The sequence below is a fragment of the Podarcis cretensis genome (assembly GCF_951804945.1).
Source record: "Podarcis cretensis genome assembly, chromosome: 8".
In the NCBI taxonomy this organism is placed as follows: Eukaryota; Metazoa; Chordata; class Lepidosauria; order Squamata; family Lacertidae; genus Podarcis; species Podarcis cretensis.
Genome location: NC_137177.1, coordinates 29,563,547 through 29,584,119, shown reverse-complemented (window position 1 = coordinate 29,584,119; position 20,573 = coordinate 29,563,547). Strand labels below are relative to the sequence as shown.

The following is a 20,573-nucleotide window of genomic DNA, read 5'->3' as shown; positions in this document are numbered from 1 at the left end:
AGGATTGCACCTTCCTGCCTCTTCAGAAGCAGGGTTTTAATTTGTGCCAGGACCCGGCCTCTTAGCTGTCTTGAAAGCATTCCTAAACATGTACAGAGTCCATTTCCTCTACAACCGAGGATAGAGTCTGAAACAAAAATCGATTGGGGGAAGAGCTTCTAGACCAGAAGGCGATGCATTCAGGCAGAGTTGAATCCCTGGATAACTTTACAGAGATTAATCACAGATGAGAAGGGTATTATTATTATTATTATTATTATTATTATTATTATTATTCAGAAACATTAAACCAGAGGAGACTAGTGCATTCCTCCTCTCTATAACGTCAGGATCGTTCTCTGGAAGAAGGGTGGGACGGCTCCGTAAACAGCACTGGAGGTGTGTGTGAGAGACGAAAAACACCAGCGAAAAGTTCCTCCGCGCCTATTTTGAACCTTAGGTTCCCCAATGCGCGCTTTGGGGTTTTGCTACAGTTGTAATTGGGCAGAGTCTTGCCGGAGGCTATTTTGTACTAACACCTGTTTGGCAAAGAAACTAGCTAATCTGCGGGGAAGGAACGTCTCAATCCTGATGCAGGGTAGAGACTGCAACAAGATCCACTTTATTATTATATTATATTATTATTATTATTATTATTATTATTATTATTATTATTATTATTATTAAAATCACTCACTCAATAAACAACATGAAAGGTCTCCGACCTCGCGCCTGAGGAAGCGCTCTGCTTAACTCGGAAACGCGCAGCCTTGCCATTTTCCTTTCCTTTTTTTGCCAGTGTTGGTTGTTGACCCAAGTTGACGAATCCGACCGCAGCGAAGCGCTTTGAAATCCCAACCAGATCAGCTGGGCATCTCAAAGGGCTTCAATGTAGGCTGGGTTATATGCACCATCAGTTCATCTGCACTATCCTTCTGAATCTGGTTTTAACAGGCGCGGTAATTTGCTTTCATCTTACTTAAGGGGGAAGGGGGGTGATGTTTATTTTTTGAACTGGGTAAACTTCAGAACATTGTGGCAAGCTCGGCTGCAGCCGCATCCTGCGCACCTTTGCTCAGAAGTACTGCAACCCGCCTTGAGTGCACTGGGGCTTACTCCCGAGTACGCGTGCATAGGATCTTGGCCTTTGCTTTCCTGAAAAGAGTCATCCAATGCCTCGTCGGCATTTCAGAGCGTCTACGGATCCAAACCTCAGGATAAATAGCATGGGCGCGAGTAGCGGGGGGGGGGGGGGCAGGGATGGGCAGCTGCCCCCTAGATCAAATAAAACAATAGAAATACTTAACTGACCATTCACGACGGTTCTGCCCCCTAGCAAAAGTCCCGCCCCCCTCCTAACAAAAATCCTGGCTAAGCACATGATAAATGGCTAATACAGCCACAACTCCCCCCTCCCAATCGAGGAGGGGGGATGAAAACGAAAATTTTATAAAGGGGGTAGGAGGCTTTTTAAAAGGTATCAGTGGGTTACAGAACCAACATTGGACCTGCTCAGAGTACAGCCGTTGAAATTGAATGGGCACGACCAACTTAGGCCCATTAATTTCAATGGGTCTACTCTGAATACCATTTAGTTGGAAACGAGTCATCCTGTTTTGCTCGCCTCCCCCTCCCCCCCCCCCCCCGCAGATGACGAGATTTCAGAATACGGTTCCTGTGTGTCCTCCTCCCTTCGTGCGTCGGTGGCAGGGAGAAAATGATAATTATATCCCTTTTAATTAAGCGATGCTGCAATGGAGATAATTTCACTCAAAGTGTTTTTCTTTTTCACAAAGTGTGCATTTAATCACCGATGTCGCCCTTTTTGTTCGAGAGAGCCTCCTGCCTCTGGTTTCGGAAGAGGAGGGGTGTGAATCGGAAACAACCCCATTCATTTCAACAAGAGTACACCCAAGGAGAGGCGGGCGGGCGGGGGGTGTCCCTCCAGAAACCAGTTTCTTCTATCTCGGTGGAACCCAGCCTTCGGATGGCGTATCCTCGGAGCAAACAAAATCGTGGAGGTCAAGCTTGTGTCCGTTTACTCAAAAGTAACTGCCATTCGAGTCAACGGGCCTTACTCCCATGAAAGCCGGGGAAAGGGTTGCAGTCCGGTTCGAAGAGGAGGATTTACTCAGAAGCGAAGTCTCACACGTTGAATGACAGGCCCCTCTTGGAAAATAAAATTAAATGCTTCCAAACAAGTAGAGGTTTTCCACCGCCCCTTCCCCTTCTTCTGAAAATGAGATCAAATAAGACAGACAACGCCCTTTCCTCCAGTGCATTCCTCATCCACGTGGAGATCCGTTTTCCCAAAACTGGAAAAATGGGAACTGTTGACAGCCTCACAAGAGAATCCTGGAGCACAGACATCTCTCGTTTCTTTTTACTGCAATGTGCAGTATTTCAAATAATTTACTTGCACCGTGAATTCACACGACGGCCTGTACAACCACCCTCCATTATATGGGTCTAATAATTTAGCCTGCAAAGGATGCTAAGCAAATCTCTCGCCTTTCCACGGCCACTGCGCGCGGGCAGAGCCGGGTTCGAGGGTTTGCTTTTAGTTTTATTTCTTTGTCGGTGTTTCTTTTTTAAAAACAACAACAACAACACGCGGAGGTTGTCCCAATTCGACGTAGTTTCCCTGGGAAATTCATGTCCGCTCGGTGCGAAGGGGTTAAAATCTTGGGTAAGGTCAGGCTAACCGAGAATCTGCAAAGTTGCAGCTCAGTCTCAGGTCCACAGAAATGAACTTCCGCTGTGATCACCCAATGTTATAAGCCTATGCAGAGGAACGCTGCCTCCTTTGCTCCGATGAATAATTTGGGGAAAGGGAACCCACTGAATTCAATGGGGCGCTCTCCCAACCCCCAGGCGCCCAGAGGTTTAAAAGTTCTCTTCTTAACTGCTCCAGCATTCCGATTTCCATCCTACAGTTTAGTGCTGAAACATGTGCAGAGATCTACTGTACTTTCATTTCGACCGGGTTTTCCTTTCTTTGTCTGATCACAAATCCACAATCGGAGGAGACGTTAAATTGTTGTGGTTTGTTAATTTCCTTAAGCGATGACAGATATCTTACTAACGCGCCTCTCATTTGCGTGCGCGCTCTTCTTTTCAACAAAATCTATTTCTCTCCTTTGCTTCTTTCTGCCTTTCACGCTTCTCTGCAATTCCCAGCCTCTCCTCCTCCTCGTTGTCACCCTTGCCCCCAAACACGTTGTCAAAATTTAGCCATACAGGAACACTTTTCAGGTTCTCAGTGCCTCCGGATAATACTAATAAAGGGACAGCGCACTGTCGAAGTTAAGCATTGCTTTCCATGCGGGCGAGTAGTGCATCCGCAAGCCCCGAACGACACGTGCTTACTCGAAAGTTAAAGGCCACGGAGTTATGGTCTTTAGACAAGCATCCACGGTGCCTGCCGACTTGGGAGTGTCAGCGTCGCTGCAGGTAACCTGGCACGCGCCTGAGACCCATCCTGAGCAAGGTCCGGTTAAGGACCAACTCGCCGTGGGTTCAGGATCCCAACCTTCGGCAGGTGCTGAAATCTCTACCACTCTGGGCATGGGCATGACTGCGCAGAAGGCACTCTCAGTGGGTGTAGTGGGGCTTATTCCCGGGAAATGGGGCTGCAGCCTAGAAGAGTTTCGCTTGCGGCTGGATTTGGAGGCTGTGCAAAATCTTGGGGGGAGCGAGAGAGAGCGCGCGCGCTTGGCTGCATGCATCCCTTACATTTGAAGCACACACACACACACACACACAGAGAGAGAGAGGAATCCTAGCAACTGTAGTTTGTTAAGGATGCTAGGAAATGTAGCTCTGTGAGTGGTAAACTACAGTTCTCAGAATCCTTTTCGGGGTACTTTTCTTGTATAGTGAGTATGCAGCTAATGTCTGGAATAGCTGAGGTGCTGTTGGACTACAAATCCCATCATTCCCGACCATTGGCTATGTTGGCTTCAGCTGATGGGAGCTGTAGTCCATCAACAACTGGAAGCCACCGCATTGTCTGTTCCCGCAGTACGTGGTTAAACCATGCAATTTGCTGGCGATGGTTACCGCTTTAGATGTAAGGTGACACAGTGAGGAAAGGGGAAAGGTCTCTTTGTGGTCATCAGCTAGGACAACTATCTAGAACTTCCGCGCTACAGCTGGACCATGTTACTCTGCACACCATCTGCACTGATGTAAATAATAACCACAATTCATCTGACAACCCACCAGGAATTAAATTACTTGAAAGTATTGAGGTTAGTTTTGCTACACTTTTATAAACGCCCGTGTAAAAGGATTTTGTAGTATGATGATGATGATAATAATAATAATAATAATAATAATAATAATAATAATAATAATAATAATAATCCCATACACCTAGCTGGGCATACACCTGAAAACAAAAAGAAAACAAAACAGAAAAGGATCTAGACCTCAGGCAATCGAGGCCTTGGCAATGGAGTTGAGATCCAGCGGAGGCTTACTGGGAAATAAACGCCCCTAGAACAAAACGTACAAGCTCAATGGCAGATCAAAAAAGAGTGGTGATTTTTGTAACCCTCTGAGAGGCAAGGGATTAAAATTAAGAAAGAATTAAAATAGCTGTGGCGAGATCAGCAGCGGAGCAAACGCTTATTAAGAAAGATAAGAGGAAGGGGAAAGGGAAACAGGATTGATCAGATACCGTTGGGTTGCTCTGCTTTTTCCTTGAAGATTACATCTTCCTCCTCCTTTGTTTTTTTGTTTTGTTTTTTAAACCCCAGTTAGTTAATTAGCCTAAACTCCTTTTAAACTTCAAAGTTTCCTGATCGTCGCTACTAACTGAAGGGAACAATCAGAGAAGAGGCTGGGCGCCTGCGGGCAAAACAACGCTGAGGAAATGTTGCTTTTTAAAAATTAAAAATAAGCGCATCACTCAAAGTCCCAGGAAGGGGGGGGGGCGCACAATGTAGGCCAGCTTCATTACTGGGTGGAATGAAAAGCTGGGACACAGAAAGAGGTTCAGGCAGCGGGGGGGGGGGGGATGATCCTGGGACCTACCAAGCTGGAAGCAGTGAGTCTTCCAAAGGGACGAAGAGGCCCCTGTGGTTTTCAGGGCTTCTGTCCAGAAACCTGCTAAGCCCGGAGCAGGCTCCAAGGGGGCTTATACACCGGGGGGGGGGGCACCGACAAGTTTACTGACGAGCAAGAACCCAACATGACTTGCTCCCTAGTAAAAGAGGGCTTAGGAGACAAGCCGCCTTCAAACCACATCGGATCCGTTTCAACGATGATTCACGATGGCGCCTTCCAAGTACGCGGGGACTTTGCAGCTGAGCAGGTCTTTGCCCCAAGAGAACACAACCCGGAAGGGGCAGAGGGATTTGAACCCTGATTTTTTATAACTATGCAGGCAGGCACCGTGAAGGAGGAGAGTGCCCACCCGTTTTAAATACTCCATACACCCTGAAGGCAAAGGAGTCAAAAGTATGTTAAGGAGATACCTAAAGTCATCATTAACCTGCAATTTGCTCAGAAGCTGTGCCGCTGATTTCGATTAAATTTAGTTCCAAATACCTCGGGTGTGCTTGGGACGTGATGCCAGGCTACATACTGCGTTGTGCGCGCGCGCGCACATAATAACTCTTCTAACTTATCTAATGGCAATCTATCTAAATACAGTAATCAGGGCTTCAACTCTGCCAAACTACAGAGCCTGGTATTTTAAGCAATACAGATCCCTGCGCCCACGAGGGCTAGAACCTTAAGACAAACCAAATGCCGACTCCCCTCGGGCATCTCGCCTTCTTCAAAAAGTTGCCTGGAGTAAAATGGGGCTGCTCTGGCCCGAGGATTGCAGAACAGCAACCCCTGCCATTTTAAAATAGCAAAACGAGAACTGAGGTGAATTGGGGAAGGGCAGCAGCCTTCGAATAGTCTCTAGAGAGCAAAGCAACATTTCTGACTGAAGCAGCGCAGCCCAACATTTCCTCGGAAGGAAGTTCCATTAAGTAAGCAATGGGATCCGGCGGACTTCAGTGAAAGCCCCTCCGACGATCTGGAGGGATCACTGGTTTTTGCGGGATATAATAATTAGTAGAGGGAAAGAGAGCTCTTGGGGGGGGGGTGAATAGGATAGCAGGGTTCTTCCCTAGAGAGCCGGTGGCTGTGGCGGTTACTACCACCACTACTACTTCTACTTAACTACGGTGCCTTCGAGGTTTGCAAGCCGTCGCGACCACAGCAACATTCCTCTTGGTTAAGAAAATGCGCCCAAGGTTACGGCCCTTCATATTTAGAGCGAAGCAGGTATTATCACTCAGGTTTGGGGATAAGGCTTAGCCCACACCCTACTCTTCAATTCGAATCGGACATCCAGTCCGGCTAGAAAAAGGAGTTTCGGTTGATTTTATTTAATTCTTTAAAGGGGCTATTTCGTCCTCCGTTCCCTATCATATTCAAAAAAAACCTGAGGGAGAGCCATCTCCCTTTACATCCAAAATCCAGAAGTGACGCCGGGGTCAAATCCATTGCGTGCGAAGAGCCTGCCTTTAAGGACGTTGCTTTCCCGATTTCTAGTAGGCTGCGGTTCAGTGGCGTAGCGTGGGTTGTCAGCACCCGGGGCAAGGCAAGTAATTTGCGCCCCCTAACCCGTGGATTTGCGCCCCCTAACCCGTGGATTTGCCCTAACCCCAGATGTTGCGCCCGGTGCGGCCGGCCCCCCCTGCACCCCCCACGCTACGCCACTGCTGCGGTTGAAAGGATGGGGATACATTATTTGGAACTGGGAGGGGGAGCTCTAATATGCGCAAGGCACAATGGCACTCAGCTCCGATTTTAAAAGCCAATGGTTTGGGGACTAGAATCTTTACTATTACTGACCTGGGTTTTTTAAAGTTTCTTTTTTAAAAAAACAACAACAACCAACACAGTGATCTATATTTCCATACCCAGTTTGCATTGTATTTTCTTACATTGGAAGCCGCCTGGAGCGTAGGCAGGAGGCGAGAGAAAAGGAATTAAATATTGACACTTATTGGAGGTGCTTTAAAGCGGACTGTGCGTGAGTATGGAGAAGTGGGTGAAGATTGTGGGGAAGGCCTTTGGATATAAATAAGATTTGGCATTTGACACAGTGGCAGAGCGTCCCATGTTCCGTCCCTGGAAACTTCACGTAGAGCTGGGACAGGTCAGTGTTTGACACACCGGAGAACCGCTGCTAGTCCGTGCAGACAGTGCTGAACTAGATGGACCAATGGTCTGTCTCAGTAAAAAGCTTCGCCGCCTTTTGCTTGACCCCAAAATCACCCGGATTCTCTTGCCCAACACAAGTAACTGTGGTCGTTTACACCGGACCACGTTTACTCGGAAACAAGTCCCCCTGTGTTCCATAGAACAGGCTCCCTAGTCAAGTGTGTTTCGGTTTTGCAGCCTTAGGCTGAGGCCTTCACAGTGCAATCCTATCCACCTCTGCTCCGAAGTAAATGCCATTGAATTCAATGGGGTTAAGTGTCAGGTAAGCGAGCAATAGAATTGCAACCGGACGGTGGAGAGCCTATGAGACCCATGAGCCTGGACTCCCAGCCGAGCCGACTGCAGAGGTATTCGGAGGCATTTATAGCAATGCGATCCTATGCCTCGCTCCACAGAAGTTAGTCGGGCTGCGTTCAATGGGGCTTAGCTCCCAAGAAGCAGAACCGACGCTTAAAACTGCGGGCTCTGGCGAGGGTTGCGGTTTCATGACTAAAGAGCACTCGCGCTCCCAGAATTGGCTGGTCGGAGCACTCCCTGGTTTGGGAGACGCATCTGTACAGCGCCTTGCACACTAAGGGGGCAACACGAGGGTGACTTCGCCAAGGGGGAAAGTTTCTGCTCCCCCACCCACCCTCCTTCTCCTTCTCCCCCTCCCCTCCTCTCCCGTTGCCCTTTTTTCCGTTAAACCACTAGTTCTCCTGGGCGCTTGGGAAGTTGGCTGGGCAGGAAACATCTGCGCGCCTCTCTTCCACCCACCCGCCCGCCCCTCTCCATCTCCCCGTCTATCTTCCCTTTCTCTACCCCCCTTCTCCCCTCCCCAGCGCCCTCCTTTCCCTCGGCTTACCTTGAAGGCCACAGGGAGCGTCTTGTTGCACCTCCAGTGCGAAGGCAGGACGGAGCACAAGAAGTTGGGGCTGTCGGTCCTCACGAGCTCGCCGGGGTGATCGGCCAGGACGTCCACCACGGAGCGCGCCTCCGGCCGGCTGCGACTTCCCGGGGCCGGCGCGTTGATGGCGCCGCTGTTCTCGCCCATCTTGCCGCAGGGGAAGGCCGTGGAGGGAGGTGTGAAGCGCCGGCTGGTGCTGGGGTCTACGGGAATACGCATCACAACAGCGGGCGTTAGGGGGGCCGGGGCGAGGAGGCCGCAGCAGCCGAGAGGCGAGGGAGGCGCGCGGGGCTGCGGAGCGGGGCGCACGCGGCCAGGGGCCCAAGAGCGCACGGCGGCGGCCCGATCCCAGCCGCTCGGCCACCGCGAGCCCACGCCGGGCGCCCCCAGGGCCGACGGACGCCGCGCAGGGGACGAGGCGCAACTTTCGCCAAGGGGCTCCTTCCTGCTGGTCTCGCCTGGCAGGCGGCGAGCGAAGGCGCCCTCTCGGAAGCTTCCCCCAGGGTCGAGAAATCCGATCCGGATGCTGCCTCTGCCTCCGCCGCCCTCCCCTCCCGCGCAAGTCCTAAAGCGCAGCCCGGATCTCGGGGCGCCCCGGCGGGCGGACGGACGGACAGCAAAGCTACCCGTGGGCGGCCAGAGGAGCAGCCAGGGAGTCTCTCTCGGCGCAAAAACAAGCTGGCTCCTCCTGCGCCGCGACTGGAGCGCGCGACTCGGCGTCCAGCTCCCTGTTTGCGGCCTCTTCCCTCCAGTCAAAACAAACGGGGATCAGACAAAATAAACTTCGCCTGGAGCGCCCAAAGGCAGCGGAAGGGCCCGCGCTCCCTCGCGCCCCGCTGCCCGCCTGCACTGTCAATTGCGCGCTGGCGAAAGAACCTCAACAGGTTGTTTCCCTTTTCACGGATTGTTATTCTGCATCCATTTCCTGCTGCGCCTGGCAGTCGCGTGGAACCCTAGACCATCTCCACCCACTGCCTGCTCTTTCCAAACTCCTCTTTGCGCTTCTGAAACCAGTCAAAAACTGTCAGCGGTTACTGCGGGGTTTTTTACTTTATTTACTCAGAGGCTGGCGCGGGAGGGGGAGGGACGAAGCGTGGTGGAATGGCAGCGGGGACAGCCAATCAGAAAACCGGGGGATGGCCAAGCTTGAGAAAATGACAGAGGAAGAGGGCGCGGCAGGAAGGAGGCGGGCCCTGGCGAAGCCACGCCCCTCGCCTAGCAGCCCCGCCTGCTCTCTTTTCAAAAGAAGGGAACACGTGGGGACGCGGTCTCGGTTTGTTTGGATTTTTCTCCCCAAACTTTATTCTGACGGTCGGAACAAATGTGATTTCTTTTATATTATTTGCTGCCTCAAAGGTGATCTGATTTTCAGACGGAATAAAAAGGAAAACCAAAAGAATTTAAGGCGATTTAATTCAAAGGGTTGGTAACTAATTTTAGGTAGGCGATGAATTGGGTCAGCCCACCCTAAGAAACAAAACAGAACCTCCAGAGTTGCTCAAAGCCCTATCCGAGACGTCTGGTTGCTGAGAGTGTCCGTTCCAAATAAAGCTGAAATCTTATGCACACTAACTTGGGAAGAATCCCGGACGGACTGACTGCATGGGATTTGTGAATAAAGATCGAATTGTGCGCCTTCACCTCAGAGAATTACCCCGTGTTTAATATGCCAATAAATGCATATAGTATCGCGGCGACCTCAGTCTAGAACCTGTCAGGCTCTTATTCTGCACTGATCTTCCAAATACAAATTAAATCCAGCTAATTCGATTTAATGCACAGCCTTCAACCTGTTTATTTAACTAAGATGTAAGCCCACTGAGTTAAATTGGGTTTACACCCGAGTAAGTGCGCCCGAGATTGCATCGTGTGACCATTATGGCTTTAACGTGGTTTATTCTTCTGTTTTCCTCTCCAAGGCTTCAGACCCGCAACCTCACCGCATTGCTCTCTGCAAGCAAGTGCCCCTGCCTCCCACCCACAAGAAGCCGGTGAGTCCTTGACCGGGGGCGGGGGGGGGGGGGGGGGCGAGGCAATGGAAACCCACGGAGCTGACTCTTAATCTAAAATAAACATCTTTATAACTGGGGCTGGGGGAGGAGTTGAGAGCCTAGTTGCATTTCTCACCCACCTTTAAGGAAATAATAATAATAATAACTACAAGGCAACCGCATACTGCCAAATCCGATGGAGGGAGGGGCACTTTCGGAGGCTGCTTTCACCCACCCCCGAGCGTGTGATCTCGGCCGACAGCGGTCTGGGGATGGGAAATGCTGGCCTCGGGTGTTAAGAAATGGAAAATTATAAATACACCACAAGGCAGGAGAGAACATCAGTGTAGCGGGTTTTTCAGTGGCAATCCACAAAGCCCAAATTATAGCCACTTCAGAACCTAAGCCTTTCTAACGCGCGCGTGTGTGTGTTCATAAGAAGAATCTTGTTAGATCCACGTCGTAGTCCTATGTTCAGTCTCTCACAAGGGTCAGCCAGGAAGCCCACAAGGGCTACAACCTCTCCCTCCCGTGCTATATTAACCATGGAGGTTCTCTTCATATTAACCATGGAGATTCTCCGAGCCAAAGGCGGTCGTTGGCAGATTTCGGCTCCTCCACGGTTTTGTCTCCTCCCCTTTAGAGCCCTGCAAGCCTGTGGCTTTCACCCCACCTTAGGATAGTGAAGAAGCGAAGACAGAGAAGAACAGCCACAAGCCTGGCCACTGGTCCCTTTCTAGTGCCACGCGGTCCATTTCTGATCTGGCTCCCTAGCAATTGCGCCCCGTCGATGGGGGACTCAACTTGGGGTCTTTCTGGAACAAAGCGCGTGCTCTAACCACTGAACCGCAGCCCATAGAGAGCCTGCAAACCTTTTCCATAGGCAGCTGCCATCCAGCTCAGTAGCGCCTCTTCTGCCTGGTACAAGCTCTGGTTCAAAACTGAACTGGAGACCTTTCGCAAGCAAGCAAAAAGGATGCGCTTTGGCAGTGGGCTTGCAGAGACCGTTTCCCACAAACTGCCTGCTTTACCTTGGCCTCATGCAGCTCAGTCGTGCCTATTCGGGACTGGCAGCATCTCTGTCCAGGATTTCAGACGGGGGTCTGTGTGCCATGTCTGCAGCCTGTATTTGGAGATGCCTGGCTTGACCCCGGGGCGTTCTGCTTACGAAGCGTGCTCTCCACCACTCAGCTGGGAAAACCGCAGCAGCGGGAGCGACGATAGCGCTCATGAAACACAATTACGCGCAACGGTAGAACAGTAACACAATTATTGCGCAACGGTAGAACAGTAACATGCCCCGAGGGATATACAGTGAATTTTATTTCTTGACAGAGGAGAAGGCAATAGAAGGGAGGGTATCAAGAGTAACAGGGGGGCGGGAATCATATGCATAGCATCCGTTTAGGCGTCATCTTCGTTTTACGGGTGAGAATGAAAAAGTTAAGCAGTGTCATTTGAGCGGTGACCGGTGTTATTGAATCAGGGTACCGCCAACAAGCAACAATTTAAGAGCGAAAGCTCGCTTTTCTTTACACGAGAACATAAGAAGAGCCCTGCTGGATCAGACCAAAGGCCCACCTAGTCTGGCATCTTGTTCTCCGTTTGGTCCTCCACCTCTGAGAAGCAGTCGGGCCGAACCCGAGAGCACCAGCGCCCCTCCCCATTTGGGATTCCCGTGTAGGGACTGCAGAATAGGGGACAAAAAGAACACCCAGAGACAGATTTCCTTCAGCCAACCGTGGCTGGTTAGTTTTTAGCCACAAGGACCTCGGCTTTTCTCCAGACTCTCCCCCTTTCCTCTTCCAGCTCCGCAAGCGAATTCTGCTGCAAACTCGCCCGTTGATTTATGCTGCACCAACCGGTTTCTTCCGAGGAATTCGGATCAATGCAATACCTAACTAGCCTTAATCTTAATCCCTAACACCACCATCATGCCCATTTATTTATTAAACACACAATGCACTATCAACACAGATGCGGAAACGGGCCATCTGAAAGGACCCATGGATATTTTAGTCTCTGAAGTGAAAAACCCAGAAGGGTGGGGTCGCTTGCAAATCGAGCCATAAGAATTGATTTAACGTATCGATTTCTAAATATTTTCTCTCTTTAAAAAAAAAAAGTCAAGTAGATGCTCAGGATTCCTGTGTAGCGACTGCAGAATAGGGGACAAAAAGAAGACCCAGAGACAAATCCTGGTTTTAAACTGATTAGACACCGGATCCGGATCCAAAGCACGTTTTGGCGGATGAGAACGCTTACTCACTCAAGGATTGGTATGAAAATGAAATGGAACTCCAGGACCGTTCTAAGGGGGGCGGGGACGGTATTAATGTGATGTATATCTTGCCATTGGAAGAACGAAGAAAAGAGGACGCGATTAATGTGGGGAAATTTGGGTCTGGCTTTGGTTTTACTTAAACTCTGAGCCAAAATGTATTGGGGAGAATGGTAGTACAAATACTTTCAGGAGTTTGCCGTTACGTCATTTGAGTTAATTTGTTGACTTCGCCCCCGCAGCAGATAGAAAATGAATGGGCCCGATCCAAATAAAGGAAGCTCTTTTTAAAGACCTTTTCTGGGCTGAGTTAAGTCGGTTCTATTGAAATCAACAGGTCTTAAATTCGAGTAGAGGCGTAGGGTCAGATTGCATGATGGAATAGATGCCACCCCCTGCCTCTTTGCTCCTATGCATGTTTACTCGGAAGTATATCTCAACGCCATCAAATGAGACTTGTCCCCACTTACGCAGCTTCTATTGAAACAGAAGGGACCTACAACCCGATTCTACCGACGTTTACTTCGAAATAATCCTCTTGTCATTTCAGTCGGATTCGCTTTGAATCCGAATAACAAGGTTTATCAAGGAAAGCCTGAAAAGTGCTTTACTATGGCTGGATCGTGGCCATCGTCTTTCACCCGATTCCATCCCACCGCTGACTTGGTTTTCTTTTTAAAGCCGTTCACCTTTGTAAACCCCATGACTGAACTAAGTGGAACTTACTCCCGAGTATACACGCCTAATGGGAAAGTGTTTCTCAGAAGGCAAAACAAAACATCACGACAGGAAATTTTCCTTTTACAGTTCTGCCGTTTTCTACTAGACCTATATGGAAATTTTAAGTGGGATCAGCGAGCATTTAGACAGACCCGCGTTATTTGTTAGTATCACGACGCCATCCTCAGCGTGTTTATCCAGAAATAAATCCCTCGCGTGGTCGGCGTCTCGGGTCTCCGGTACCTGAAGGCAGCCTCACCCAACGCAGTGGGATTTAGGGAGTGGCTGCGGCGAGGCAGGACCCCCGGCTCTTACTCCATGCCAGTTTAAGCTTCCTTGCTTCTTAAGGATTTGAGGAAAGGCATTTTCAGCGCACTTGATTATACCTTGTGCATAAAAAAATCTAATATGAAATGAATCCGCGGACAGAGAGACAGTTGGTGCCTCATGTATTTTATAACACACAGCGCGCGCACATTTATAGTTTTAAAATACTCGATTGTGCATTCGTTGGAGGCCTTTTAAAGAAGGCGCCTGATTCAGCTGAGAAATCAGCATGTTTTTATTCGTGCATTTTAAAAAGTCAATGGATTCAAGTTTAATATCCAGCCTTTCCCACCGCAAGGGATGCATCAGAGTTTAAAGCCGCAGCCCAATATAGACACACTACCCTGGGAAGCCGCTGCCACTGAAATCCGTTAGGATTTACTTCCGAGTAAATATGAATACAGGGATCGGTTTATGAAAGTGCTGGCAGTTGACTGGAATTGCGCCTGAAAGGCATGGCGCTGACCCGCGTTCAGGAGCATTTGGGCCAAGCGTGTTTACTCGGCGGTGTAAACCCGACTGACTTCAGTAGGCTTACTCCCTAAAGGGGTCTGAGGAGAGAAACAGCCCGATCCTAGTATGGTTACTCAGAAGTAGTTTGGGTTGTGGCTTGCTCCTAAGTGCAGGGCTATATTTTATCAAGAAATAATAGAGGCTTGGGAGAAAGTCCCACATTTATTTGGAAACCCATTTATGTCTGTGGGGCTACCTTGCCAGTAAGCGTGCTTAGGATCCAGCTGTGCACTGGGTGAGAGAAGGAGCCTAAAACCAGCCCATTCTCGGAAAAAGATCCTGGAAATGTTTAAGGTATATTAGGAGGCGAAAATCCAAAACAGCAACAGCGAAAAAGAAAACCCCTCTCCTCTCCTGGTTCCTTAGTTTGACTCTTGAGTGGTTCTCCGGCTTGGACTGTAAATCCTTCCCTTTTTAGGTGAAAAGCTCGAGGTTTGTGTTTGGAATCTCTTGGCTACTTCTGCCGAGGTTACTGCTTTCTTTGTTTCAGAGATTTGACCGTTTCCACCGCGACTGAATATGTTTAAAAGGCAAAACTAACTGGAGAGCTTTTTCTTTCTTTCTCCAGGCAATGAATGAACATCCAGGGAAGGAATCGACTGTAAGCGATCCACAGACTCTGCTCAGGAATTCTCTGTGTTTGTGTATTTACTTGTCTCCTTGGAGGGGGAAAAAAAAAAACCTCCAACCCTTGCTTTAAAAATGGCTCACGTTGCTTTTATAAATGGGGATTTAAAACCAGGAGGTATTATCTGCAGTAGCTGCTATGTGTGAGATTCCCCACCCCACCCCACAAACTTGGACGTTTCAGAATCTACACCACAAACGTCCAAACTGGTTCAAGGCACTGACTTTGGATCATTCAGAAAGCGTGGCATCCTGAGAGCCAGGATGCACAGCGACGAGAGTGCTGGATTAGGACCGGGGAGACCCAGGTGCTCAAATCCCCATGCGCCACGAAGCTCACTTTGTGACCTCAAGCCAGTCATTCTCTCCCAGTCTAACCTACTTCAGAGGGTTGTTCTGAGGCTCAAAGCGGGAAGGGGCTGATGAAGGGCAGTGGTTGGAGGGGTGGTGCTCATTGGGTATGAGAGGGAAGACAGGGAACCCCAACAGCAGGTGGAGCCAGAGCCAACAGAAACAAATTCTAGTTTGGTCCCCATCTGCTTCCCTGCTGAGTTCTACAAGGACAGAAGTGTGACTAAGGAGGGGGCAGAAGATGGCAGCTTATAGGAGGGGAAACAGGCGGATGGGGGCTGAGTGAGGTTGGTGGGGCAGTGCCTCATTTGCCCTAGAACCAGCCTTCACTGATGTAAGCTAGGATCTCAGCAATAATAAAAAATGAACCACTCTGATCACACTAGTAGAATTATCCTTTCCACTGAGCAGGCATGCTTAGATTCTTCATTAAGTATGGGTGGGTGGGGGGTGTGGACTATATGATGCAGAAGATCCCTTTCCTGCTCTAAAACTCTATGATTCTACTCCAGGAACATAACAGGTGTGCTCCACTAAGGGTGGAAAACACAAACTCTACACGTAAACCTTTTCTATTGTAAGAATGGAGTGTGCCTCTTATTTTAATCTTAATTACAAAAAAAAGTGCTGTTAAGAATTTTGGGGAGAAGGGCACATTAATCCAGACGCTGTAGGGTTAATAAATAGAATATTATCTGCCAGAAATCAATCCTATGCAATGTTTTAGTTTTTGGCCACTAGTAGGCGCTTTAGCCACATCTTTCCAGGCTGATGTTTCTCCTTCAAGCTGTTAGCTACTACAACAATCCCATGGGTATTCAAATAAAAACCTGACTGCCAGTGGAGGTTTTCAGAACCCACAGCCAGTTTACCTCCCACCAAGTATACAGTGAAAAAGCATTAAGCTGGCACCCACACAGGCCCCTCTTCCCCCTAATGCTTTTCTACTGGATTTTCCAAAGTTACAAAAAAGACTTTGTCTGGTCTTTCCAGATCAGAGGGAGTGTAGCACAGTGGCGGAGAGGCTGAGCTGTAAATTGGGGAGGTCTCCAGCTCAAAACTCGCCTCTCCCATAAACTGGCCAAGTGGCTTCAACCTGACATCTGTAATACAGGGATAACAACACTGAACTGCCTTACAGGATTATTGTAAAGAAAATGTATGCCAAATCTTTTCATCAGGCTAAAATATCACATACACACACTTCTTATTCCTGTTCAATTTCTGCAATTACCGGGGGGTTTTTAAGTACCTTGAAATCGTCCACTCGCTTAGTTCATCAGTGGAGCTGGTAGGTCAGGCTCTCGAATAGTTTCCTTTGCACCATATTCTTCATCTCGGACTCTGCCCAATTTAGGAACAGAGTCACTGGATTTTTACAGAAGTGTCAGCCCTCCACTTTAGAGAAAAGTGCAGCTAAAATATGGAGAAACTGCTGTCAGATCTAATTTATTTTCCAACGAATAAAGCTCAGCATAATTGGCACAAATTTGAAGTATATCTGGCTACGATCTCCTAATCTTTTTATTGAATGAAACGATTAAGTTCCATTCACGGGCCAACTGGTAACTGTGGGTGTTTTGCTTTTTTCACTGCCAGTCTCTGTCAGGTTTCTCCCTGATTCTAAGGGTCAAAGTAGGTGCAAAGCTGAAGATGTGTGATCATACCTCTGCGGTGGGGGGCAATTCAGACTGGAACCACCGTGCAGGTGTCTGGTGCCACTGCCCCAGGAAAAGATTAGAACATTTGGGACTTTTCAGATTAGAAAAAAGGTGACTAAGGAAGGGACGTGATAGGAGACCATAAAATGATGTGTGGAAAAAGTGGATGGGCGGAAGTTTTTATCTCTCACTCATAACACAGGAACATGCAATGAAGCTGAGTGCTTCTTCACACAACACATAGTTAAACTGTGGGATCCGTTCCCACAAAAGGCAGTGGTTAAAATAGGACTGGGCCAAATTCACAGAGGATATTGCTACCCTGGTGTGCGGTGAATTTTTTTTGAAGGGGAACAGTTAGGGCCAGAGGTGCCAACTTGTAAAGGTGATGGGGGGGTGGGACAGGGCGAATTGTGTGAGCATCGCACTTCTCTCCCTAAGCCGGACAGAAGCTTGCCAGGCTTTGGGAAGGAGGTGCCAGGCTTTACCTGGAGTGTTTAGAGAAGTGGTTCTCAACCTGTGGGTCCCCAGATGTTGTTGAACTACAACTCCCATCACCCCTAGCTAGCAAGGCCAGAGCTCAGGGATGATGGGAGTTGTAGTCCAACAACATCTGGGGACCCACAGGTTGAGAAAGGCTGGTTTAGAGGAATAGCCTAGTCCTCCTCGTCCACTGACTGCTTGCCACTGTATCCCTCTCAAAGGCTAATAACCTTGATGTTCCACCTCCACTGTCAGGGGCAGTGTGTGCCTCTGAATGTGAGTTGCTAGGAGGAACATGTGGGGAGAGTGCTGTTGCACTCAGGTTCTGCTTGTGGGCTTCCCAGAGGCATCTGGCTGGCGTCTGTAAGAACAGGATGCTGGACTAGACGGGCTACTGTTCTGATCCAGCAGGCTTTTCTTCTGCTCTTAAGTCACATGCTTCCTCGAGAGCTATTAGCTCTGTGGGAGAAAAATGTCTTCCTCTCGTTGACAAACCGCAGTCCCAGTGGTGAACTGATGCAGCGTAAAAGGATAGCTCCCCTCCCTCCACACCCTGGCCTTGCTCAAACCCCTTCCTCAACAACTGCTTTCAACATCATTTTGTTAAAAGAGACATCTTATCTTTTAACAACATGCCTGTTGCATTTCTTCATTTCACCAAGCCTTCCCAGACATATAGATAAGCTATGAATACACTTTTCTCAAACTTTTGCTGATTTTATCTGTGTTTCGTCCATAATTTTTTATGCATGTTTGTTTTTGTGTTGTTTTTAACAAAATGAAGATATTATCTGTGTTTTCCGGGTAATTTTAAGGGCTTATAGTCAAGATAGCACTAAGTAATGCTTTCTGTCATCATGAGGATTTCTGCTTGTACAATGGAACTCCCCCAACCCTGTGCACCCCCTAAATCTGTTCTGGGTTTTTTCCCAGCCCTCCAGAGCAGATTTGGGGAGGATGTGGGGTGGGTGTGGGGTCCGTGCGGATAGGGGAGAAATGGGGGAGTTCAGTTGTGCAAGTGGAAATCCTTGAGCTGACTGAACTCATTAGCTAGATACCGCACATTATGTACACCCCTGAGAGATTTTTCTGATTAAGAAGTTCATCAGTGTTTCTGTATCCAAGAGCTTGGAGATACATTGACACATCTCAGGCAGTACTGACACTTTGATCTAATTGCCCCACACAGGAGTGTCTCTCTCAATACAAATGGCATATTGGGAGTGTTAGCTGGGACAGCAGCAGAGGAGGAAACGGTTAAACTCCCTCTCCTTTCCTGCTGTGATACTTATAATTACAAGCCCTTACTTTTTCTTAGTGCAAAACCATGCATATTACATGCAAAAGCTCTGCTTGGCAGCAGGGCTGGATTTAGGTTTGATGAGGCCCTAAGCTACTGAAGGTAATGGGGCCCTTTATATGTTCAGCTGTCCTTTGTCAACAATGAATTGTTGCTGTTTTTTGTGTTGAATATATCTAAAGCCATTTGCACATAACAAAATATGTATTTTATCAAAGTACAGTGGTACCTCGGGTTAAGTACTTAATTCGTTCCGGAGGTCCGTTCTTAACCAGAAACTGTTCTTAACCTGAAGCACCACTTTAGCTAATGGGGCCTCCTGCTGCCACTGCGCCGCCAGAGCACGATTTCTGTTCTCATCCTGAAGCAAAGCTCTTAACCTGAAGCACTATTTCTGGGTTAGCAGAGTCTGTAACCTGAAGTGTATGTAACCTGAAGCATATGTAACCCGAGGTACCACTGTAATCGTTGAACTGAAATACAATTAGGAAGAAGCATATTAACAGTGAAATACAATTACTTACATCACAGGAGCCTACACAACACAAAACACTGTTGCTGTATGTAGGTTTTATTTTTATTTTTTTATCTTATATTTTGGAAATGTACATCCAGTGGTTTTTTCCCTTTAAATTTTTTTGGGGCCCCCAAGAGAGTGGGGCCCTAAGCTATAGCTTGTTTAGTTTATACGTAAATCCGGCCCTGGCCCTGCCCTGCATGCAAAATGACTACCCAGAGAGCAGCAGTTGATTAGAATAGTGGCAAGCAGGCACATCAGCACTGGGTCACCACTGGTATTCTGGGGCTAATGCTGGTCACTGAGGTCTCCTTTCTTCCTATTTTTAAAAACATTTCATAGTCAGGAGGCAGGCAGGCAGCCATGCATGTACCTGGTTACAGATCCCCATTTTATTTATTTATACTTTACACGTTGTCCTTCTCTACAACCAAATGGTGCTTATGTATTTAGCATATGGGCAGCAACAGTAATTTCTGCTTTATTGCTATTGTCATGTTGGTGCTATGAGTTAACTTGAATTTTTAAAATGCAAAAATGCATATGCTTGGAGAGTCCCCACTCCCAGGGTGGGCAGGTACTGGTTTGTTGCTGTTGTTTTGGTATTTTTGCTCCAAAGTATCAGGAATTTAAAAGCAGAATGTAAAGCAGGAATTGTAAGCCTTTCTGGAACAGTAGGCACATTTTGAATTCTGAGAGTATGCTGTGGGTGCCAGTTACAAAATGGCTGTCATGGGGGGGGGGGGCACGGGAAAACATAACATGGATGCTGTGGAGGGCATTACATAACACAAAATTTGAGAGAGTATAGAAGTCCTCCCCCAATTGTACTTCCACACTTGAGAAGGCTTAATCTGCCACACAGCTATTAAAGGCACAGGAACCCTGTCCCCCCAGACCCAGTGCCAACCCTGTGCCATACAACTATGTACCCATTAACCTGGGAGTAATCCCCATTAAACACAGAGACTTACTTCTGAGTAGACATGCATGCCAGTGTACTACAGATTTAGTGAATTTTTAATGAGTCCCAGGTCCTTAGCTCCTGCACAGCTATTAACATCCTGTCTAGTTAGGTCCCTAAAAGTGCTGAAGTTTGGGCTGGATTTTGCCCATTGTGTAGTTACTTTTTTTGTAAACCTCTCCCCCACTCCACCTTGAGGGCCTGGTTTTTGGTCTATGGAGACAGGATATAAATTCTTAAAATTAATGTCTGCATTTAGGTAATATAACACTCCAGTGTTTGCAAACAATGCTCCCTGAAGTTGAGCCTGGAAGGCAGTTAACCAGCCATTGTAATTTACAACCTCTCTCAGTCTGTAGAGGCAGAGTGATTCTGATTTGAGTGCTCAGTTCAGTCCCACCCTTAAATGCACACCTTTGAGCTACAGGCAGGGAACTCTCAAAACTCTCCACCCTATTTTTGGCAAGAGAAAGCGAGGATACCATTTCACACAAGTTTCTCCATGAGGCAGAGAAATTATCCAACATTTTTTAAGGCCTGGGGCTCACCAATACCAGTGGCAGTAGCGCCATTTATCCCCACACCCCAGGGGCTGGGGACCCCAGCAATCTTAGGCACTATGGCCAATGGTCAGTCAGGGTGATAGGAGTTGGAATCCAGTTAATATCTGGAAAGCCACAGGTTCTCCACCTGTGTCCTAAAGCTTTTTTCCTTCTCAATCCTTTGCAAGTTGCAACAGC

At 48.2% G+C, this 20,573-nt stretch overlaps 1 protein-coding gene across 2 annotated transcripts in view; it reads right to left on the bottom strand.

Annotated features, from left to right (window-relative positions):
• RUNX3 (RUNX family transcription factor 3) overlaps positions 1–20,573 on the bottom strand; it is a 164,722-nt gene that overhangs the window by 62,596 nt on the left and 81,553 nt on the right. For both annotated transcript variants that reach the window (XM_079987783.1, XM_079987782.1), the window contains one exon: positions 8,057–8,301. In XM_079987783.1, the coding sequence (XP_079843909.1) occupies positions 8,057–8,301 (245 nt within the window). The remainder of the gene's footprint in view (positions 1–8,056; positions 8,302–20,573) is intronic.